This window comes from Eubalaena glacialis, chromosome 18, assembly GCF_028564815.1.
Source record: "Eubalaena glacialis isolate mEubGla1 chromosome 18, mEubGla1.1.hap2.+ XY, whole genome shotgun sequence".
In the NCBI taxonomy this organism is placed as follows: domain Eukaryota; kingdom Metazoa; phylum Chordata; class Mammalia; order Artiodactyla; family Balaenidae; genus Eubalaena; species Eubalaena glacialis.
In genome coordinates, this window is record NC_083733.1 from 50,594,873 (window position 1) to 50,620,089 (window position 25,217).

The following is a 25,217-nucleotide window of genomic DNA, read 5'->3' on the forward strand; positions in this document are numbered from 1 at the left end:
TTTTTTATATAAATACTTTGATCTTTTGAATACTTTGAATTAGTTGTAATTATTCAGAGAGTACAAATATTGCTAATAAAATAGACTAATCATACATTCAGTTTATGCATTCAAAGTAATTTTTTTTAAATGTTCATAGCAGTGTTTGTATTTCATATGTGGGAACCCTGGGACAGAGAAACTTGAAAGCTGAAAAGAAGATGTTGGTTTAAATGGTCACAGAAAATGTGTATGTAGTATCCTTTCCTAGCATATTTTTTCAATTAAAAAGTTAGTTTCCTGTTGTCTTAACCATTGTGTTATATTGCCCTTGCTGCGAAATTTAAAGTATAAGAGATTTTTTTAAATATCCTTGATTGAATGTCTGCTATGTCCTTGGCACTGTTATAGGTGCATTTTACATTTATTTTATTTAATCTGGCTGTTTCCAAAGCCCAAACATTTTAACTCTAACTTGTCCTTTAAATGCAATCTGCTTTTTTTTTTGCTGCTCTTTATTATAAACAAAACAAACTAAAGGGTTTAAAGCCCATACTGTTACTTGCTGTGCTCCCCTTACAGTGCCTGACACATCATCAGGGCTGAGCCGACAGTGGTCTGTTGGAGTAGAGTTAACCTCTAGGGGTGAGGGAGTGGTGTAGGCAGGGGAGGCAGGGAGACACCTGGCTGCTGTAAAGAACCTGGGTTGGAATTGGAGCAAAAGGATGCACCTTTGGAGCTTGCCTCCAAGGATAGGACATAGTTAGTACTGGCAAGTGGGGAGCCAGTCATTGCATTTTTAATGATTTGTGTTTCGTAGGTGCTGGAGTGAATCTCTGTATGGTCTCGATTGTTTTTCTTTTTGGAACATTGTGTTTTTTATCGCACACACCATACTGTGACAACAACAAAAATTTTTTTTAATGAAAAACATTACTTAGTATTCATTACCCTTAACAAAAAACAATTTTCATTTTTCCCTTCCATTCTTCATCCTGTACGTGTATATATTTTACTTATTTATGACCCCAATATAGATAGTTTTTACAATCATCATATGCTTTTTCCATATACAATTATATATTTTCACAAACACTCACAATTATTATATAAATGAATAGCTATATACTTTAATATTTTTGACATTTTTATACCCTTGGTCATTTCACTATTTCCATGCTCCCAACTTGGGGTAGATTGTTTCTAATTGTGTGGTTAGACCCCTAAAATTGCTTACTTACCTTCTCATTTTAAAGCGGCAGGATAAAGATGTCAGTTCCTTCTTTTTTTTAGAATTACCTCAGAGCAATGAAAGAAAATGAAAAACAGTCAGATTCCTTCTTTGATGAAACTAAGAGAGGGCTGTAATCTGGAACCACAATATATGGAGGAAGGGCTGCCAAATCCAGTGAAACTCCAAGGAGTGTAGAAAGATGCTGAGAGAGAACTCTCAAAGCTGCAGATTTTAGATAAAGCCGCCGAAGTTTAGTCCCCCAAAGTCACTGGCATATCCTGAGGGATAAACCAGTGGTCCCCTGTGTGAGACCATGGGACTAGATGTGAGGAGTAATGACAGAAGCTTTCCTGTATACACTTTGGTGTGAAAGAGAAACAAGGTAGACAGGCTGAAAGGAGTAATCACAGAGACAAACCATTTTTGTAAAAGTAGAGTTTAAGCAGACCAGGATAAAGAGAGAAAACTTGCATTTTCAACAGCCCTGAAGCTGCCGATCTCTGAAGACTAAAATGAGGAAAAGACTAAAGAGCTCACTCTTGTAATCCACTCTGTATCACCAGAAAAATTCTTGCTGGCCTGAGTTATGTCCCAGGCCTCTCCCCTACATGTTAGCTGATTTGGTAAGAACTTGCCACATTTAGAAATGACTAGTAATCAGAAAGGAACTAGCACAGGATCTGTACAATGATACTGCAAGAGAAAGGGAAGAGAAAAACAAGAACAAATGATACATGAAGAACCAGAAAACTTTTATAGCAGAGGTGTGAAGATTGTGGCCAAACATGTCACATTAAAAAACAAACATAATAAAGCATTTGCCACTGTAGAAGGTGCATTCAAAGCAGGAATGTAAGAATGTATATACCATCTTCAAAGAGATTTGTAGGACGATAAAAGAAAATGAAACATGAGCTGGCAGAACTTAGTCAAGAAATAGAATATTTAAAGATATAACCATAATAGAAATCATGACTATGTAGGAAGTGACACACAGGAGACCAGAATCTGCAAAAAGCACAGAAGAGAAAAGTTGGACAGGACTGATGAAAGTAAACAAAATGAAATAGAATTAGTAAAGTTAAAATATTAGAGAGAAGTGACAGCTAAGGAAGACAACAGCAAGATTGCATAATTTGTGTCCCAAAGGAAGCAAAACCATGAAACAGGGGGGAAAAAATGTTTAAATCTGTAATTCAAGAAAACTTTCCAAAAATAAAGGAAGACTTGAATCTACAAACTGAACGGGCACGATGGGTCCCAGGAACATTTGGCCTAGAAAAATCATTATACAGGATATAGCTACAAAATTGCTGTACCTAAATAGTAAGAAACCTTTGGACATCCAGACAAAAGATCAAGTTACCTATATGAGGAAACAAAGGTCAATCTGGCTTCCAAGTTTTCCAAGTAACATATAGTTACTCAAAGACCTTGAATGATGTCTACAAAGGACTCACATAAAAGAAAGTGATTTATGTATTTTAACCCAGTTATTCCATCGTATATAAAGCACCATTCAAATGTTTTTTACTCTGAGAAATATGTATTTTTAAGAACACCTGGAGAAATTGGTAGAGGAAAAACTTTAACCAATCAAGAGATAAAAGGCAAAACGATGTTAGAAAGACTGTGAAATTTATTTAACTCTAGGACTAAGACTAAATAGTTACAGAGCAAAATATATATGTTATGAATAATGTAATAACATATAATAATGTTATGTAATAGTAACACAATAGCAGTGTAATAATTACATAACACAAGTTAGAAGAGGAAGGGAAAGAAAAGGGAAAAGATGGTGGAAGTATCCTGATGTATCTTTTATAGCTAAAAGTCAAAAAGTTTCAACTAAAAGTGATGTCAAGAAACAGACACACAGTATATATAAAGAAAATTCCAAGAAAAATAATATCAAGTAAAATTGGGCAGGGGAGAAGTATAAATTTCATGAGATTGTCATAACTTGTTATAGGAAGTCAGTAGATACTAGCCATAGAAACAAAGAATTAAGTTATCCTCTGAAGTTATAAAGAAAGGTAACCCCTAGAACAAAAACATCAACCTTCCAAATTAAAGACATGTACACACACACACATATTGAAACAAGCTGACACAGATCATGTAGTGAAGGATTTGTTCTAAAGAGCAGTAAAAAGCATGATACAATATGTATTAACACAAGTATGTCTAATTATTTTTGACTAAATATCAATGGGTTTTACTCACCTAATAAAAACTCTGGATCACAAAGCAAAATCCAAATCACATCGTATATGCATAAGATCCTCCCAGAACAGTAAGAATCCTCCTTAGATTAGGCCAAAGGTGTGGATAAGGACTTAATAAATGTAGAAAGGGGAAAGAAAGTATCTGACAGTATTAAATGAGGCAAAGAAGGGCAGTATTTCAGTGATAAAGATACAAACCACAAGTATGACTATCCATGCATCAGATAATCACAATATTTACAAAGCAGAAACCACAGGAAATGCAAGAAGGGTATAGAAATACATTAGTATTGAGGAGTTTTAATTCTTTCCCAGTTCATATAAAAGCAAGTGGACAAAAGTAAGGATATAGAAGTGAAAATATTGAATATGATAGATCTAATCTGTAAATATCTAAAGAGAGAATATACATTCATCTCCAGTATCCACAGAACATTCACTAAAACATTGATAAATTAAGCTGTAAGGAAAAATCTCAGATCCAAAAATACAGAAATTATATGGACAATATTCTCTAATCACAGTGTGATAGCACATAGTCTTGGCTTGTTCCTGACTTTGGGCATAAAGGTCACAGTATCCTATTTTGTTAATTTATTCATTCACTTAAATAAAAATTGCAGATAACTAATTAAAAAGAAAAATTGCTTACTATCTGGAAATTTTAAAATATTTAAAAAGTAACTTTTGGGCCACAGGTAATTAAAACTGAATTTATAGAAATTATAAATGAAATCTAGAAAATGATGAAAACCATATTTCAGGATTATGGAATATACCTAAAAGAGTACTCAGAAGAAAATTTGTAGCTGTAAATACTATATTATGAAATAATATATTATGAAATAAGTGAATTATTCCACTTATGAAATCTCACAACAGAAGGAGGGATAAAGGTAAAAGAAATTGATCACCTAGAAAGTAGGAAAACAGTTCATAAATCAGTGGTTATTTGGGGGGGTGAAAACTAAAGAAACGAAAGAAAGATAAAGATGGGGTAGGAAATGAAAATACCCAAAATAAGAAATAACACAAATAATTACGGAGATGGAACTTCCCTGGCGGTCCATTGGTTAAGACTCCGTGCTTCCACTGCAGGGGGCACAGGTTCGATCCCTGGTAGGGAAACTAAGATCCCACATGCCGTGTGGCACGGCCAAAAAAAGAAGAAATAATTACAGAGATCATGAAATATGGTAACAGAGAAATAACCATAGAGACCATGAAATAAGAAAGAGCCACATGAGACTATTTTGTTTGATTTTATGCAAATTAGATGAATAGATGAAATGGGTGATTTCCTAGAAGAATATATTTTTTAAATATTTATTTTATTTATTTATTCTTATTATTTGTTGGTTGTGCTGGGTCTTAGTGGTGGCACGCACGGGATCTTCATTGTGGCATTCAGGATCTTTAGTTGTGGTGTGCGGACTTCTTAGTTGCAGCATGCGAACTCTTAGTTGTGGCATGCATGCGGGATCTAGTTCCCTGACCAGAGATCAAACCCGGGCCCCCTGCGTTGGGAGTGCAGAGTCTTACCCACTGGACCACCAGGGAAGTCCCTAGAAGAACATTAATTACCAAAATGGCCCCAGTAAACACAGTTATTTCTGTAGATGTGATAGAGAACACTTGAGAAATATTGTACCTACCTATCCCCCACCCCCAAAATACCAGACCCTGTTGATTTTATGGAGGAATTCTACCAAACTCTTAAAGAACCAAAATATTCCAATGCTATTTGAGCCATTCTAGAACACTAAAGAGGAAGAAAACTTCCAAATTATTGCTATAGATCAGGTATTACACACCAAAACTGAGGATCAGAATATAACTACAGTCAGTTCTTATTCCCACCAGTTATGTTCTATAACGTCATTGAGAATAGTGAATTAGCGAATACTGAACCGTGGCTCCTGGGGAAATATGTACATATGTATAGACACACTCATATCACACATAGGTTACAATCTTAAATCCTAAAAACTCCTCCTGGTAGATTCTATTTTCTTTTTTTTTCACAAAAGAGAAAGTGAGTTTCAGAAGTGTTAAGTGAGTTGCCTGAGGCCATCCACTAACTGGTGCCTGAGCTGGGATTCAAACCTTCTGTGACTGGCCCCAGAGTTGGGGCTTCTCGCGCTGTGCTGCACTGCCCCTTACTGTCTTTATCCTCTGATCATCTCTGTATGAGAGCTGGAGCAAGATGCAGACCACAGCTGGGAACCATGCACATCAGGCAACTCACATGTCTACAAATGACTGCAAAATACAGCAAGTATTGATTTTTGTCATTTTTGTTGTTACAAATAAATTTTAGCTAGTAGGCAAATTTGCAAATAGGAAATCCATGAATAATGAGGAGCAACTGCATATAATCCAGATAATATTAAAAAAACAAAACTCAGAGACTAATCCCACTATAAATATTGGACCCAAAATCCTAATTAATGCTAGTAAAGAGAGTCCAGTAGCACATTAAAGCATGCCACACCATGAAAAAGTCATTTTTCTGCCAGGAATGCAAAGGAGATTGTTGGGAAATATATACTTTTTTTTTTTTTTTTTTTACCATATTAGTACCTCAAGAGATGTTAAAAAAGGTATTTGAAAAAAATTCAACGTCAATTCTTTGTAACGTACATAACTCAAAATAGGAATAGACTAGGTGAGCCCATCACATCAGTAGAATACACAAATAAAAACCATGTGATTATCTCAAAAAACACAGGAAAAGCATTTAACAAAGTTTGACAAGCTTTATGATAAAAATGCTCAACTATCTAGAAATAGAAGAGAACTTTAGCCTCATAAAGGGCATTTGTCAAAAACCCACAGTTAAGAGCATACTTAATGATGAAAGACTGAGAGCTTTCTCCCTAAGATCAGGAAAAAGACAAGGATTTCTGCTGTAGCCACTTGTATTCAACATTGTACTAGACAGTTTGTCAGGGAAATAATGGCAAGAAAATGAAATGAAAGGCATGAAGTAAAACTGTCTCTATTTGTAGATGACACGTATATAGAATCCACTAAAAAAAACTATTAGAACTAATACATGAGTTTATCCGGGTTGCAGGATACAAGATCAATATGCAGAAATTAATTGTATTCCTATACAGTAGCAATGAGCAATCCAAAAATGAAATTAAGAAAACAATTCCAGGGCTTCCCTGGTGGCACAGTGGATAAGAATCCGCCTGCCAATGCAGGGGACACAGGTTCGATCCCTGGTCCAGGAAGATCCCACATGCCGCGGAGCAACTAAGCCCGTGCGCCACAACTACTGAAGCCCGCACGCCTAGAGCCTGTGCTCCGCAACAAGAGAAGCCACTGCAATGAGAAGCCTACACACCACAACGAAGAGTAGCCCCTGCTCGCCACAACTAGAGAAAGCCCGTGTGCGGCAACGAAGACCCAGCACAGCCAAAAATAAAATAAATTTATTTAAAAAAAAAAAAAAAGAAAGCAATTCCACTTACACATCAACAAAAAGTAAAATACTTAGGAATAAATTTAACCAAAAAGTATAAAACTTAAACCATGTCCATGCATTGAAGACTATTGTTAAGATGGCAATACTCCCCAAGTTCAACATGATCCCTCTCAGAATCCCAGGTGGATTTTTTGCAGAAATTGACAAACTGATCCTAAAATTTATGTGGAATAAGAGACCCAGAATAGGCAAAACAATTTTGAAAAAGAACAAAGTTGGGAGACTCACACTTCCTGATTTCAAAACCTGCAGTATCAAGGCTACAATAATCAAGAGAGTGTAGTGCTGGCTAAGAATGGACATATAGATCAATGGAATGGAATTGAGAGTCCAGAAATATATACCTTATGTTTATGGTCAATTGATTTTCAACAGAGGTACCAAGACAATTAAATGGAGAAAGAATAGTCTTTTTAACAAATGGTCTGGAGACAACTGGGTATTTACACGCAAAAGAATGAATTTGGGCCCTTTTCTCATACTACATGCAAAAATTAACACAAAATGGATCATAGACCCAAATGTAAGGGCTAAAACTATGAAACTTTTAGAAGAAAACATGAATAAATTTTCATGGCCTTGGGTTGGCCAAGCTTTCTTAGATACAACACCAAAAGCACAAGTGACTAAAGGAAAAATAGTTAAATTGGACTTCATCAAAGTTAGAAACTTTTGTGCTCCAAAGTACACCATCAAGAAAGTGAAGACAACACTCAGAGTGGGGGAAGATATTTACAAATCACGTCTGGTAAGGGATTTGTATCTAGAAAATATAAATAACTATTACAACTTAATGATAAAAAGACAACCTAATTTTTAAAATGAGCAAAGGACTTAATAGACGTTTCTCCAAAGATGATTTACATATGGCCAGCAAGCACGTGAAAAAATGCTCAGCCCCATTAACTACCAGGGAAATTAAAATCAAAACCACAGTGAGATAACACTTCACACCTACTAGCAGGGTAATTATAAAAAGACATAATAACAACTGTTGACAAGGATGTGGAGCAGTTGGAACCCATCTACGCTGCTGGTGGGAATGTAAGATGATGCAACCACTTTGAAAAAAGTCCAGCAGGTCCTCAATCAGACAGAGTTATCGCATGATCTTAGCAATTCTACTCCTAAGGGTGTACCCAAGAAAAATGAAAACATATCCACAAAAAAATTGTAAACAAATGTACATAACAGCATCTTTCATAATAGCCAAAAAGAGGAAACAACTCTAATGTCATCAGTGGATGAATGGGTAAAGAAAAGGTGGTATATCCATACGATGGAATATTATTCAGCAGTTTTGAAATGAATTACTGATACATGCTACAGCATAGACGAACCTTGAAAACATGCTAATTGAAAGAAGCCAGGCGCAAAGGACACATATTCAATAATTCCAGGAGAGGCCAATCTAAAGAGACAGAAAGTAGATTGGTGATTGCTTAGGGTTAGAGGGCGTGTGGAATTTGCAGGGTGACAACCCAGGAGTGTGGGTAATGAAAATGTTCCAAAATTGATTGTACTGATGGATTCATAACTCTATGAATATAGTAAAAGCCACTGACTTGTACACTTTAAAAGGGTAAATTGTATGGTATGTGAATTCTATCTCAGTGAAACTTAAAAGACTAGATGCATACTTTTTGTTTAAATATAGCATGCATACATCTAAGACCAAATGTTAAGACCTTACTGATTAGGGAAACACTAGAACAATGGTATTCAAAAGAAATTTCTGTTGGCTGAAGAGTTCTTTATCTGTGCTGTGGGAATACTGTAGCCATTATCCAAATATGCTCAGGAACTGAGAAAATGAACTTTTAATTGTTTTTTTAAATAAATTTATTTATCTATGTATGTATTAATTTGCTACATTGGGTCTTTGTTGCAGTGCGCGGGCTTCTCGTGGTGGCTTCTCTTGTTGCGGAGCACAGGCTCTAGGCGTGCGGGTTTCAGTAGTTGTGGCACATGGGCTCAGTAGTTGTGGCTCGCGGGCTCTAGAGTGCAGGCTCAGTAGTTGTGGCGCACGGGCTTAGTTGCTCCGCGACATGTGGGATCTTCCCAGACCGGGGCTTGAACCCATGTTCCCTGCATTGGCAGGTGGATTCTTAACACTGCGCCACCAGGGAAGCCCCTGAATTTTTCATTGTAATTAAATTAAGTAGGCACATGTGACCCACATTAAATCCTTCAGGAAATCCCAATCAGTTTTCTTTTGACAGTATCTAGAATCCGATCGCCTCTCACAACCTCCACCTTTGTCTCTAGCAGGATTACTTCAGCAGCCCCCTTCCTGGTTTCCCGGCTTTGCCCTTGCCCCGTAGAATCTATTCTGAACACAGCAGCCAGTGCGATTCTTTTAAACATATAGCGGTGTATGTCTCTGCTCAAAACCCTTCACATTCAAACTCAGCATGTCTAAAACCAAACTCCTGACCTCCCCACGTCCTTCACACACACCTTCTAGCTCAGAGTACGAGCCGAGAGCCCTTGTGTCTCCCAGACTCAGTGGTCCAGCCTCTAACCCCACATTACATCTCAGATTCTACTTCTGCCCCTACAGCCCCCCGACCTTATTACTGCCCCTTCCTTGTTCCCTCCGCTCCAGCCACACTGTCTTCCTAGCTGATCTCCAGGGTGCATGTGGGCTGTTTTGTCTGACTGATGGGCTCTCCCCTCAGATATCCACATGGCTCACTACCTCACCTCTTCCGGTCTCTGGTCAGTGTCACTTCATCAGTGAGGCCTTCCCTGCCCACCTCCAGGATCACGGCACCACCCCCTTCCCTCCCTATACCACTGCACTGCTTTCCTTTTTATATTTTACTTGTTTATTTGTTCCCTTCTCCTTCTGCTCTAGATTATAAATTCCACGAAGGCAGAGATTTGTGTCTCTTTTCTTCCCTGCTAAATCTCCCAGCAAAAGAATGCTTGTCAATTGTTGGTGGTCAGTAGGTATTTGTTGAATGAATAAATGAATGGATGGATGGATGAATGAATGAGTGAATGACGAAGATCGACTGGAGGAAGAAGATACCAATTAGAAGCACAGAATCCAGTGGGGAGGCTAGTTTAATAGGCAAAGAATTGTCATTCCTTCTAATTGATAGCTGTCTTTCCTTGAACAGTCATTTTCCTTTTTAAAAAATGCATTGTTCTTTCTCATTGAAACTTAAACTCCTTGGGATCAAGGACTGAATTCTTATACCTTTTTGTTTCCTCAGCAAATAAACGTTCAGTTATAAGGAAAGGTAATTCTCATTTGGGCAAAAGTACTCAAGTCACTCAATTTTTTAAAGTATTTTTTCCTTATGCTAACATTTTTTCTTATTTATTTGATTTTATAGAATTTGCACATCTTCCCATTGAATACTCCTGCAAAGGAAGGAGTCTTTAGACCAAATAGGGTTAATCCGCACAGTGGTAACTATGGTAGAACCACAACTAATAATTGCTTCAGCCGAGCCCCGTGGAAATACTGTCACTTCAACAATAGTCTAACCTAGTCACAAACACTGCTTGGCAGCTGTCACATGTCATGGCTTTTAATCAACTCTAGGGCAAGAATCATTCCATTCTAACAGATGGACATGAATTTAACCAGACAATAAACCATGTATGTGCCATAAATATGTTTGCTGAGGGCATGATTCCCTGTACAGAACTTTAAGAACAGCTGTCTTATCATGAGCTACTGTTGCTTGGTGAGATGATTTGTTAACCTAATTCTGAAAGATTACATTTGTCTTTAATGTAATCTTTAATGTTAATGTTATCTTTAATGTTAATCTTTCAATGGCTTCCCCACTACCAAGTTGCCTAGTTGTTTGTGGGGGGGGGCAATTTTTAAAAACAAAAGTTATTTACATGAGATTTTTTACAACTAATGATATGGTTCCTTTGCAAATTTGGTGTCATTTGTCTAAAAGGGCTTGTTACCTTTTGTGTGTTGCCAGGGCATGCAAATCATTAGTTGCATGCCCTGGCAACATTAGTCATTTTTATTTCTTCATGCTTATTTCCTTTTAGTACTTCTGTTAAATTACTATATTAACTACTACTTAAATGGCTTTAGCAGTACAATTTCTTAAAAATACAATTATTTTGTCTTTCTGCTTTTTTCTGTCATCTTCAGAGACGATGTTTTTTATTCTCTCAACAGTGCTTCCCCTGTGGAACTTGTGCAATTAAAAATATGAAGTATTTGTTCGTTTTGTGTTCTTCAGAGGGTAACTTCTATTGGTGTACCTTTTCATTGGCACTATCCACCAGGCAAAGTATAAGTTGGTGTATAAAAACTGGGAGAGTGTTTGAATAGAGCAGATGTTCTCTTAGCATGAAGCAGATGTAAAACTTGCAAGTGTCTGTCTAATAAAGTATAGCATTTGGTTCTATACAGCTGGTGCCAGGATTACCAATTAATCATGTTGAAAGGCATTTTTACTAATCAGGATCCCCTCTTTTCTTTACACATTCTGGGTATGTTAAAGAGAGAGATGGGGCACAAAAGTGGCTTTCTACTTTTAGTACTTTGAGCAGTTTTTTTTCTCTTTCTGCATCTTCATGAAGTCAGTCTCCTTTTAGAACCATGTCCGATAGGGAGCCCCCTACATGTGAATGACTGATTTAGTTCTCCAGTTTGGTTTGGGCATGAGTGTTTGATGTTAGAATATTCCATTGAAGGCAGCCACACTTTGAACACCTTAAGGCAGCTGGAGAGAAGGAAAGGAATGTAATATACTTAATGTGGTTTTTTTTCTTATTTGCATGGACAAAAGCTAATATTTGCTTAGTTAATATCAATTCATAATTTCTATGGTTACCTGACCAAGGAGGAGGTTGAACATTCTGGAAACAATACCAATTTAGTTTTATGTTATCAAAAGCAGTGGAGCAGTTTTTCCCAAAGATTAAAGGTGAATGGATTAATGTGACTGCTAAGAAGATAAAACTTTACAGGTATGAAAGATACAACACAAATCAGTAGCAAATGTAAAAGCTAAAAGAGCTACATCATTTTCTGTTGTCCTTTTTGTAAAGCAAGTATGCTAATGAAATTAAATTTCAAAACCTGATGAGCCTTTTTTTCTCATGTTTGATTTCCCAAGGATAAATTTGTTTTCTGTGAAAGGAAGCTCATTATATAAGAAGGTTTCCTACCCTGTGCCTTCTGCTTTTTTAAAAAAAAGTTAATAATGATGAAACAATTGTTTTAATATCAGTAAGTGGATGTTTATACTCTTTGATAGTTGAGTATTTCTTCAATGCTCTATTCATGAATTAATTATAATACTTTTTTAAAGGGTAGGAGAAATATTTCTTTAAATATCTTTTTTTTAAAATTTATTTATTTATTTTTGGCTGTGTCAGATCTTAGTTGCGGGCGCGTGGGCTCTTCTTTGGCCCGCGGCATGTGGGATCTTAGTTCCCCCACCAGGGATCGAACCTGCATCCCCTGCATTGGAAGGTGGATTCTTAACCACTGGACCGCCAGGGAAATCCCTCTTTAAATATCTTAAGGGCAGAAGGAGGTACATTAAATAATCTCCAGATCAGAAGATAAATAGCATGACAGGTTCTTTTAATGAAATGTTTATTACTATTTGAAAAATAATTGGAGGTAGGGGAAAACAAAGATGTGCTAAAAGAAGTTTATCCACTGGAAAGTAAGATATTCAGTGTTTATCATCCTCCCCCAGTAAAGTTGGGTTTGTGGAATATGGATCCGCTGTATAGGAAAAAACATAGATGGTATTACATTTTAGACAATGTGTTGCAGAACCTGGTTTTTTGAACACTGGTGTAAAAGAATCTATAATGACATAGGTTATAATTTTTTGTTCATTTATACTGTTACGTATATATGAAACATAGGATCTAAGAGTATTAATAGGATTATTCCAGAAAGTCTTCCCCATTCTTGTTACCAGTTGCCTCCATATTTTATATTACTGATTTAAATCTTAAATTTCATAAAAGCACCTTAAAACCAAATTGACTAATAGCTACTACTTTAAATTTTCAGTTCTTCTAAAATTGAATATTTATATACAAGCAGTTTAATATTTCTTGTATCCATTTTCCTACATGAACATCTTTCCACCAAGGTTACACTTGTCAAAGTAAAATTCACATGTAAAAGATCTGCCCCATTTTACTAAGAATACCTTGTATTCTTAGAATAAAAAGAAAATTATTAATCTTATGTAATATTGTTAGCTTTTAGGCAGGTGTCTAACGCAGTTATAGTTCTTTTTATTTGAGAGACTTTTTTCTACTGTCCCTATTTTGTTTCTCACTAATATTACATAAGAATGGTGGTACTTTTTTAAGGTTTTAATTTGTATGAAATTAAAGAAAAACGTTAACTCTGAAACATTAACTTAAATGGAACTAGTTTTCTCCATTGTTAAAAATGGCTTGTTATAGGAAATTTTAAACATCCACAAAAATAAAGAGAACAGTAAAGTAAACCCCTGTAATATACACCCAGCTTCAATAATTATCAGCCTTTTATTGTTTTTATTTGCCAAGATTTCTTAAGACTATTGTCAGAGGTTTTTGTTTTTGTGTTTTTCTTTTTAAGTTGTAGTTCTATATCCTGTTTCTACAGTGACAATAGATATTTAAACAAAACTAGGTCATGTAAACCCAGTAGACCTAACTTTATTTCAGGAAGTGGAGCGAGAAATCTCATTCAGAACAGAATGTGGACTGTATTACTCCTACTACAAGCAGATGCTGCAGGCTCCAACCCTCATGCAAGGTAATCACAACTAATAGTTTTATTTGGGGTCTACTGCATTCTTTTCAATATTTCTGCTAAAATATACTTTTGCACTAATGCATTCTAAATGCTTTATAGATCTTGTGTAGTTTTTCTTTGAACTTGTATAGTTTTTTTCCTTGTTAACATAATCAATCCATGAAAATGTTTTGCTTTGGAAGAAGTTATGTAATATTTTATGTAGTTCTCCTCTCCTTGCTTCTCAGCTCTACTCCATCCCAAATTATCTGTTCACAATTTCTTGGTTTTGCTGTTAACTGTTTTCATGGTCATTTTGGAAAAGGCCTTTGTATGTGAAAGGAGTATTGTCTGAAAACAGGAGGCGTTTTGGTAGTACAAATGAGAATTACAGTTGTCTTTTTTGTCCCCAGTGCCCCCATTCATTCCTTTATTTTGCAGTTACCATTTTCCCACATTTTCTGTGTTTCTAAGTGGTTTAGAGCACATACTCTTTACCTTTACTCCATTTAATGGAACCCTCCAAAAGGGTCTCTCCTACTTAATATATGCTTTATATGCTTAATATGGGTGCACATAACAGAGAATTGCCTTTTTCTAGGCTTTGTTTGGAATCAGATATATTTTTGGCAAGAATTCTTCATGGGCGATGTTTTGTACTTCTAATTTTATCACGATAGGAGACGTGAAATTTTGGTATCCTTTCTTTTAGTGCCATAGAAGTTAATCAGTTGATTCCTGTGTGGATAGTTGCATTCACACATAATAAGGTGAATTACCCACCAGCCTTGCACTTAATGGTTTTAGTAGCCATTGATGACTATTGCCTCTGTCCATTATTTCAATAGAGTTACAGAAGTGACTCTCATTCCTCCTGCATTTATTAGCTGGAACTCTGTTAGATAGAAAACCTTTTTCTCATCAGCTATTTGATTACCCTGAGCTACAGTTTATCAAAAAAGGCAGGATAAGTGTTGATTTTTCCCCCATACAGTTGATCCTCATTATTCATGGATTCTATATTTGCAAATTCACCTACTCTCTGAAACTTATTTGTAACCCCAGAATCAATAGTCCTGGTGCTTTCACAGTCATTCACAGGCATGTGCACAGCAGTGAAAATTTTTAGTTGCTTGATGTGTGCGTTCCCAGCTGAGGTCAAATAAGGTGATGCAGTGCTTTCGTGTTTCAGCTCTCAGACTACAGAGTCCTTTTCACAGTCTGTTTAGTGCCATGTTTTTTTTGCATTTTTGTGGTTTTCGTTGGTGATTTTCCTGTTTAAAGTGGCCCCCAAGCATAGTGCTGCAGTGCTGTCTAGTTTTCCTAAGTGCGAGAAGGCTGTGGTGAAGGCATGCAGAGAAAATACCGTGTTTGATAAGCTTTGTTCAGGTGTGCGTTAGAGTGCTGTCGGCCATGAGTTAAATGTTAATGAATCAACAATATATACTAAAGGTGTCTTTAGACAAAAACACATAAAAATCAAGGTCATGTGTTGATCAGTTGATGAAAATGCATGACCAGAAGCTTGTAGGAAAGTAACCCTGTATTTCCTACTCATTCAGTATTGCTAATACAGTTTTCATTGCAATTTTATAGAACATAACTGCGGTGAGTAATGAGAATCAGCTGTACTTACAAGTTCTCAAAATTATGAGTTGCTTCTCTAGCATTCCCCAAAGCAGGGGTTCTTATTGAAGGGCAGTTGTGTCCCTGGGGGACATCTGGAATGTCCAGAGATGGTTTTGATTGTTACACTTTAGCGGGGAGAGGGTGAGTGTGCTACTGGAATTTAGTGAGTAGAGGGCAGAGATGCTGCTAAACATCCTGCAGTGCTCAGGACAGTCCCCCCAACAAAGAATTATCGGGGCCAAAATGTCAAAATACTGGTAGTGTTGAAGTTGAAAAACTGCTCTAAAGGTGAATAATGAGTATTTTCTTTCTAAGTATCACTATGAACTCAGTGGTTGACCTGTTTCAATTCATTTAAGTTATTTGTTAAGATTATTCTTTTAGAAACTTTCAAACATATAAAAAGGTAGAGAGAATCCTCTAATGGATTTGCACTCAAGTATCACTCAACTACAGTGGTTACCAGTTTATGACCAATCTTGTTTCGTCTCTACCCCCATCCTCAACCTGGATAATTTTGGAGTAACTCCAAGACATCATATTGCTTCATCTGTAAATATATCAGTATATTTTTCTAAAGAATGGCAACTCCCTTTTATAAACATAACCAAGTTGTCATTATCACAATTCAAAAAATTACTTAATATCAAATATCTACTCAATTTTCTCATTTTCCTCTTGTCTTACAGATTTTTAATGTAGTTTTTGAAATCCATATAAAGCTCATACATTGCAGTCTTTCGCTATGTCTTTGTTTCTTTTAAGCTATAGATTTCTCACCATCTTTTTTTCTGAAAACACTGATTGCTTTGTCTGAGAGTTTTCTACTTTCTGGATTTTGGTGGAGCCCCAATGGTGCCATTCAGTGTTTTTCTGTTGTCTGAATTTCCTCTTAATTGGCAGTTAGATCTAGAGGCTTGCTCAGATTTAGGTTCTGCTTTTTGGCAAGAATACTTCCTAGATGGTGTTGTACACTTCCACATCAGGGGGTACATAATGTGCAGCTCATTCTTTTGGAGTTTAGACTGGGCCATCCATTATTAAGTTCTTAGTTAGCCTTTCACCTAGGTTTATCACCATTGATGATCATTACTTAAATCTGTTCATTGCATAAGGACTATAGCATGGTGATATTCTGATTCTGTAATTCCTTCCATCATTATTAGATGGACTTCCTCTCTAAATAAAAACGTTTTCTCATCAACTATTTGGCAACCCAGAATGTCAGTTCCTAAAGGAAAGGTGGGATAAGTATTGATCCTTTCCCTTCGTTTTAGAATGAGTTACCTCTCTAGCATCCCCTAAAGGTTTGCTTTTTAAATATTATCATAAACACATGGATTTCTAACATATTTCATGTGTTTCAATCTTTTGCATTATTCTTCTTATAACAAGTTGTCCAGTCTTTGGCCAGTGGGATGCCCTTCAAATCAGCTGCTGTCTTTTTTTTTTTAATTTTTATTTTTGGCTGCATTGGGTTTTCGTTGCTGTGCGGGCTTTCTCTAGTTGCGGCGAGCCGGGGCTACTCTTCATTGTGGTGCACAGGCTTCTCATTGCGGTGGCTTGTCTCGTTGCGGAACACAGGTTCTAGGCATGCAGGCTTCAGTAGTTGTGGCACACAGGCTCAGTAGTTGTGGCTCGTGGGCTCTAGAGCGCAGGCTCAGTAGTTGTGGCACATGGGCTTAGTTGCTCTGCGGCATGTGGGATCTTCCCGGACCAGGGCTTGAACCCTTGTCCTCTGCCTTCGCAGGTGGATTCTTAACCACCAACTGCTGTCTTTTTGACATGACTCCAGTAGGCTTTGAAAACTCCTTTGGCATGACAAGATGTTTCAAGCCCATTTTGTACATTTCCTACCCGTGACCTAGAATCAGCTGTTTCTCCAAGGAGCCCCAGTTCTCTTTAGTGGCTATTGAGAGACCACAATCTGGGTACTAGAGGCACTTATTGCTACTAGTTTGGTCCTTGTTTCCAGACCTTTAGTGAGCAAAGTAGGAAATGTGATTTTTTTTCCTAAAAGAAAATATGAATATAGCTATTTTTAGTTCAAAATTAGGATAACAAGGTTTTTACTTTTTTGACTTTATATTTGTATCTTTTTTTCTTTAAGTTGAAAAATTTGGCTTCTATGACGTTATCACTTATTTGTTTTATGCTGCTATGTATAATACTTTCAGTGTGGCAGTGATAATATTGCTACTAACAGTATGATTGCCTGAAAACAGTTCAAGCTGTCTTTGTAATTCTTTTTGTCCTTAGGATGTAGCCTACTAGGAATTTACAGTCACATTCCTCTATTCCCAAGAACACTGGAAAGAGTTCTTTTTATGTGACCAAGCTACCAACTCAGTAGGTTTCTTTGTTTTATCTTGCTTTTGGTTTTCAGTGATTGCTTTGTTAAAAAATTTTATATATTTTTTATACTTATTAAAAAAATGTTTACATGGTTCCAAAGTCAAAACTATAAAACAGGGAGCATTCAGGGAAGTCCATCTCCATCCCTGTCACCTCTACCCTGTTTCTTTCCTCACTCTTTAGGTAACTATTTGTATTAGGTTTTGGTTTATTCTTCTACAGTTAGTATTTTCAATATAAGCAAATACTTTATATATTCATATTTTCCCTTTTGTTACAGAAAAACCCCTGCTTACTGTATACACTGTCCTCTATTTTGCTTTTTTCACTTGACTGAAATCTTGATCACTCTATAGTAGAGTATCATGATATTCCTTGTTTATTTACTTACTTATTTTCTTGCAGTTGCATAGTACTCCTTGGTGTGGGTAACCATAACTTTATTCAAGTAGCCTTCTTGTCTTTGTCTGCTCGGGCTGCCATAACAAACTAACATTGACTGGGTGGCTTAAAAAAGCAGAAATTTATTTTCTCACAGTTCCGAAGGCTGGAAGTCTAAGATCAGAGTACCAGCACAGTTGGGTTCTGGTGAGGACTCTCTTGGCTTGTTGCTGGCCACCTCTCTTTGCATCCTCACATGGAAGACAGAGACAGAGAGCAAGCTCTCCAGTGTCTCTTCTGATAAGAGCACTAATCCCATTATGAGGGTCCCCCTCTTATAACCTTTGTCCCTACCTAATTACCTCCCAAAGGCTCATCTTCAACACCATCACATTGCGGGGGGGGGGGGGGCCTTAGGGCTTCAACATAGGGGGGCATATAAAGTCTCAGTCCATAACACTCCTGTATTAGTCTAGTAGGACTGCCATAACAAAATAACACAGACTGGGTGGCTTAAACAGTACAAATTTATTTTCTTTCAGTTCTGGAGGCCAGAAGTCTACGATCAAGGTACTGTCGGGGTTGGTTTCTGGTGAAGCCTCTTTCTGGCTTGTAGATGGCCACCTTCTTGCCATGTCCTTACAAGGCCTTTCCGCTATGTGTGTGCATAGAGGGAGGGAGAGAGCCCTCTCTTGTTGGTTCCTCTTCTTATAAGGACACCAGTCTTATCAGATTAAGGCCCCACCCTATGACCTCACTTAACCTTTTTACCTCCTTGTAGACCCTATCCAAATACAGAAACACTGGGGTTAGGGCTTCAACATAGGAATCTGGGGGGACACATTTCAGTCCAAAACACCTCCTGTTGATGGACTTTGGCATTGTTTCTGATCTTTTGCTTTTACAGATGGCACTGCAGGAATAACCTTGTACCTATGTCATTTTGTCTTTTTGCCAGTCTGTCTTTGGAATCTATTCCTAGACGCGGGCTTCCTGGATCAAAGAGTAAATGCACATGTAATTTTGCTAGGTGTTGCCAAATTCTCTTCCATAGGGATTATACCATTTTGCATTCCCAACTACAGTGTATGAAAGAGGCTTACAGCCTCACTAACAGAGTATATTGTCAAACTTCTTGATTTTTTCCAAGCTGCTAGGTGAGAAATGATATCTTAGTGTAGTTTTAATTTGCAATTCTAGTAGGAGTGAGGTTGAGCATCTTTTCCGATGTGTAAGGACTGTGTGCATGTTTTCTTCTGTGAACTGTTCATACCTTCTGTTAATTAGTTGGCTTGGTTACGGTAGCAAATGACCTCGATATAACAGTGGAATTCTATAACAACAGATTTATTTCTCACTCTCATTATCCAGCCCCTATGTGGAACATACTGTTATCACTGCAGAGGGAAAGAGCAAGATTGCTGGTGGAAGCATGCATTGTCTCTTAAAGATTCTGCTCAGATGTGACCTGTGTCACATCCACTCACCTGCCATTGGTCAGAGCAAGTCAAATGGCCAAACCCATCCCTGGGGGTGGGAGGGAGGCTTCATATACTCTCCCAAAGGAGGTACTACAGGTCTCATGGCAGGAAGGCAGAGCAGGGAAATATAAAATCCTCTTGCCCAGATTTCTGTAGAAGAATCGTACGGTTCTTCTATTACATCACAGAAGTTATAATTTACCTATGTTTGTGTAAACATTTAAATAATGTCCATCTAATATATGGTATGCTTTTCATGGATAGGACTATTATATCCCCAACACCTAGCACATTCTCTGGCATATACTAAAGAATCTATGAATAGTTTTGAATGAATAATTTAATTATAATTATCTTTTACTGAATTTTCAAATATCAATCTTAGGTTTTCGTGGCTTAATATATGATAACAAAACCGAATCTATGAGGACAATTAACCTCCTTCAACGAATGAATATTTACCAAGAGGTTTTTCTCAGTATTTTATATAGAGTTCTACCCATACAGGTATGTTGTGTTCTGTGACATTGAATTTAATATTAGATGAAAGTCAAAGTCTGACATTTTAGGTTGAATGTTTCTCATATGTTTTTCTGATCTTCAACTGGCTTGGTATAAAAACAGTAGTATCCTAATTTTCTCTATACCTATTGTGAATTTTGCTTTTTATTTATATTTTATAAGATATTTTTACATATTGATGCTTCCAGGCTTATAAGTATGCAGTCTAGAAGCTGATAAATATTTTCATTTGGAAACATGTGATCACTCCTCATTTATCTTTGAAATAAAAAAACAACAACCTGGAAAGTTAGCAAATCACAGTGACCACTTCTCATGTGAATAAGGTAATACTGGATGAAGTTAGGTGTAAAACTCGTCTAAAGAATGAAACTAGGGACTTCCCTGGTGGTCCAGTGGTGAAGACTCTGTGCTCCCAATGCAGGGGGCCTGGGTTTGATCCCTGGTCAGGGTACTAGATCCCACATGCCGCAACTAAGAGCCTGCATACCGCAGCTAAAAATCCTGCTTGCCACAGCTAAAGAGCCCATGTGCCGCAACTAAGACCCAGTGCAGCCAAATAAATAAATAAATACTTAAAAAAAAAAAAGAATGAAGACAGAATCCTCAGGGACTTCCTTTTCTGCTTTTGTATTGAGAAGAAAGGCTGCTAGCACAGGAAGGAGTGATGTACGCTTATTTCTTGGAATTAATACCAAGCTTCTGAATATTAAATTTCCACTGTCATATTTTGTAAATGGCAATGAGAAGGAGTAGGGCTTCTTTAACAGACTTTTTTTATCATTCCCTTACAGAAATATATAGAGCCAGTTTATTTTTATATTTACACCTTATTTGGACTCCAAGCAATTTATGTCACAGCTCTTTACATAACCAGCTGGCTCCTGAGTGGTACGTGGCTATCAGGACTCTTAGCAGCTTTCTGGTATGTCACAAATAGGTGAGTTGAAATCAGTATTCCCTTCTCCCTTTCTAAGGTATAAGGTAAAATGAAGTTACTTCATTTCCAGTTTAAAGAAGGTTGTTCTGCCACATTTTGTGTGGAGTATTTTCTCTTTGGGTTACCTAGTGGAGTTTTTCTTATTTAGTAAGGTAGGAAGTCCTACTTATGTATATCTACAGCTGAGGAACAAAACATTGAATTGTAAGTCAAGAGAATCATCTATAATAATCCCAATTCAGTTACCAGCTTGCTGTGTGATCAGTATTTCTCCAGCCACAAATCTCATCTCTTAAAAGGTTTATTAATATCTTTATTATCAACCTCAATAAGATTGTATGCAGCTCATAATTAGCAAAGTATAAAGCACTGTACAAATGTAAGGAAGTTCTTACATTATTTAATTAATATCTATTAATTTCCAAATCCTGGAGCATTATGAAATAGCATTTTTAAAAAACATATTCGAGATATATCAAATTATTGCCTGACCTATTAAAAGCAACACCAATATTCAGTAGCGGTCTTAAAACTTGAACATGAATTCTGATGTTGATTTTATGTTGTAATCCTCAACAAATTACTTTTTATTATAACCTTATTCTGTGCTTACTATATGCCAAGCACTTTACATCATACTTTATATGTATTATTTTAACAACCCTGTAGAGTGGGTACTATTATTATTACTATTTTAGAAGTGAGGTAATTGAAGCTTAAAAGGTTAAGTTTTGTACATATACATTATATGTATAAATATATAAAAAGGTTAAGTTATGTGTGCATGTGTGTATATATATATATATATGAGAATATTTATATAGGCATATATATCTATATATAGATAAAGGCATACACACACCCACACACACGTGCACACGTGGAGCTAAGTCTTGGTCAGAATTCAAATGCAGAGTGTGAGACCACTGTGTTATGCTGCCTCTTAACACTTTAATCTAACATATTATTTCTGCTAAGAGTAAATGAAAGTCTGTAATTCAACTATACTTCAACAAAAAATAAATTTTAAAAAAAGAATAAAGTCAAATTTATTGTTTCTATTAAAAGTAAATAAAGACATTTATTGGATTCCTAGTATGTGTAGGGATCGTTCTTGGTACTAGGTGTACAAAGTTGAAAACTACACTTGCCCTCTGGGGGTTCACATTCTAGGGGAGTCCAGGAGCTTTTAAAAGTTATTAATCAATGACAAAATTAAGACTCAAGTATAAAGCACTACCAATTCTACCCCAGTTCTACCACTGCATACCTGTGGACAGGTTAGTTAAATTTTCTCAATGCCAGTTTTATGTTGCAGGGATGATGATGATGATGATAAGGGCAAATTATTGAGAACCAAGAACCAAAATCTAAATATACTTAACGTAATATGTCTTTCACTTTAGGAAATCTTTGAGGTAATGATAGTAAAAATTACTACTTTGGCCCTTTGTGTTTTCCTTGTGCAGAATAGATACCACAAGGGTTGAGTTTACCATCCCACTGAGAGAGAATTGGGCGCTGCCATTCTTTGCAATTCAGATAGCAGCAATTACATATTTCCTGAGACCAAACTTACAGCCCCTTTCTCAAGTAAGTTTTTATGATACTTTGTATATATTTTTAGTTCTCCAGTTTTATCTTAGAAGCTTCAGAAAATGTGATGTTCATAGTGTCCAGGTGCATGTTAATAGTTCTTATTCCATGACCAATTTTTTAACTTGAGTTAAATTAAGTTTTCTTTTTCTAAACCTGTTCCTCCTTTGCAAAGAAAATGTTTTCATTTTTGATGTTAAAAATGTACTCTGCATTATCTGCCCTTAAACAGTTGTGGCAAACCCACACAAAATTTCTGCAAAACTGTCAGAATTTTTAAGCCATTGCTCTTGAGATGTGATTTGGTGCACTATTGCCTCCATGATAATATGGAGTACACATACCATATGTGAATATTTATATGCAAAGTGTCACTTTAGGATATTTAGAACTTAAATAACAAATGCAAGAGTTTTCAGAGCAACAGTTCATAGTTTTTCTGTTTGGTTTATAGAGATATTGGCTGCTCTTGAGAACACTTGTCTGAGAGGCTTTTTATTACTAGAGACATGTAAATTATACAAAGATTTTCTTTTTACAGAGGCTGACACTTCTTGCCATTTTCGTATCAACTTTTCTCTTTAGTCTAACATGGCAATTTAATCAATTTATGATGCTGATGCAAGCATTAGTGCTGTTCATACTGGACTCCTTGGACATGCTGCCAGCAGTGAAGGTAAGGTTTGCTCTCTTTTCTCAGTTGAGATGGTTGTTGTTTAATGTATTACATGATAGAATGAGCTCAAAATATGCACATGCTTAATGATAAAGTTGAAGCTGCTTCTTAGCTATAATGTAAATATGCTGTAGTCAGTTGAAGCTGAGTAATTTATGCAGCCTAGTTTGACAATCTTTATTTTTATTCTGCTTATTTTACATTAAAAGATGGATTTATTTCGGGACTTCCCTGGCAGGCCAGTGGTTAAGACTCCGCACTTGCACTGCAGGGGACACAGGTTCGATCCCTGGTCGGGGAACAAAGATCCCACATGTGGTGTGGCCTTAAAAAAAGGACGGATTTATTTGGAGCACAAATGTCTAAATCAGTTGTCCTTTATAGAGTTGACTTAAATTTTAAAATACAAGATAGCTATTTTAAAATGTATTACTGTGTATCGTCCCACCTTTTTTTCCCCAAGGAAATCAATGGGTGTATAACAACTTTTCTGTGGTACTTTATAAAATTTTCATAGTAACATTTACCAATACGGGATGTGAATCCCTATTGATTGGTCAGAGGTCACATATGAAATAAGGAAATTATAAAGGAAACCATTGTTTGTCTCCCAGTGTGTGCTGCTGTCATTTAACTGCATGGTTTTTGTCATGTGCAGAAATATGTTTTAATGGGTTATATATGTTTTTAAGTTGCTCATAGTTACTATTCCAAAGTAACAGTAACTTAAATATTTTCCAAGTATAATAAAATATTATCTCCAGATCTAAGGCAGCAATATAATCTAATAGAGAAGAGTTGTACTCACATATTCCATGTCAAAAGAGATGCAACAATCTTTGGAAACTGGCTGAATCTGAATTAGGAAACATTAAAGGCAACCAACACATATATATTATCTATCTACTGAGTCATTATAATAGGATAGGCACTACAGAAAATTCTAACCTGTATAAGACGTTGTCCCATCCACAGGGAGTTTTCCATCTAGCTTGGGAAATAAAGATGTCTATACAATTAGAGGGATGTCTGTATATCCATAGATGTCAATTTGTAGTAACAGTAAGTGCCAGAAGTCTAGAAGAGGAGACTTCTTTCTCGGCTAGAAAGGTTTCACAGAAATGAGATGCTAGAGGGGGACCAAAAATGAGGAGACTAGAATTTGGATGGAGTGGGAGAGGGGAAGATATGAAGGTAAAATACAGTAAAGAAAGCAGGTGGATAAATGGGAAAAGAATGTGAAAAAGAATGGATACTTCTATGGGTATAACTGACTCACTTTTCTGTACACCTGTAACTAACACATCATTAATCAACTATACTCCAATATAAAATAAAAATTAAAAAATTAAAAATATTTTTAATCAAAAAAAGAAAACAGGTGGATAAGCCAAAGTTAAAATGTGTATATATGTGTGTGGGTGTATAATATATGTATGTGTGTGTATATATATATGGTATTAGATAATGATAATAGAGCCCACATGCCTCTAAAAGCTGCATGTACAAATGAAGCTGAGTCTGTTGCTGTCTGTTTATATTTGCTTTCCTGTTTTGTAAACTCTTTATGCTTTGTTCATGGAGACTTGCAAGCTAAGGGGAAGAGGTGCCTAGATACCTTTGTATTTCTTCTTGTCATACACTCTTAGGCCAGTTGGTCTCTTCATATGTGATATCACTTTTCCCCCCTTTCTAACAAGTGTGTTCAAAAGAACATTGTACATTTTAACATAAAAAAATTAATTAATTAATAAATGGAAGAAGAAATAAATAAAAATAAATAAGTAATATTGAGCCATTTTGGAAATATATATATAAATTTTTTCCGTAGTGTATAATTTTTCTGTAGTGTATTTTCACAGTAGGTATCAAAAGCCTAAGAAAACATGTTTGTCTTTTCACCAAATTTTGACCTCTTGAAATTTATCCTAAGGAAATAATCAAACATGTTC

At 36.3% G+C, this 25,217-nt stretch overlaps 1 protein-coding gene across 2 annotated transcripts in view; it reads left to right on the top strand.

The window, feature by feature from the left end:
* Positions 1-25,217, top strand: part of DPY19L3 (dpy-19 like C-mannosyltransferase 3) — a 75,119-nt gene that overhangs the window by 8,174 nt on the left and 41,728 nt on the right. Inside the window, exons 4-8 of one of the 2 annotated variants that reach the window (XM_061173041.1) lie at positions 13,616-13,706; positions 19,917-20,038; positions 20,848-20,993; positions 22,463-22,586; positions 23,131-23,265. In XM_061173041.1, the coding sequence (XP_061029024.1) occupies positions 13,616-13,706; positions 19,917-20,038; positions 20,848-20,993; positions 22,463-22,586; positions 23,131-23,265 (618 nt within the window). The remainder of the gene's footprint in view (positions 1-13,615; positions 13,707-19,916; positions 20,039-20,847; positions 20,994-22,462; positions 22,587-23,130; positions 23,266-25,217) is intronic. The other variant, XM_061173042.1, reaches the window with a different exon arrangement.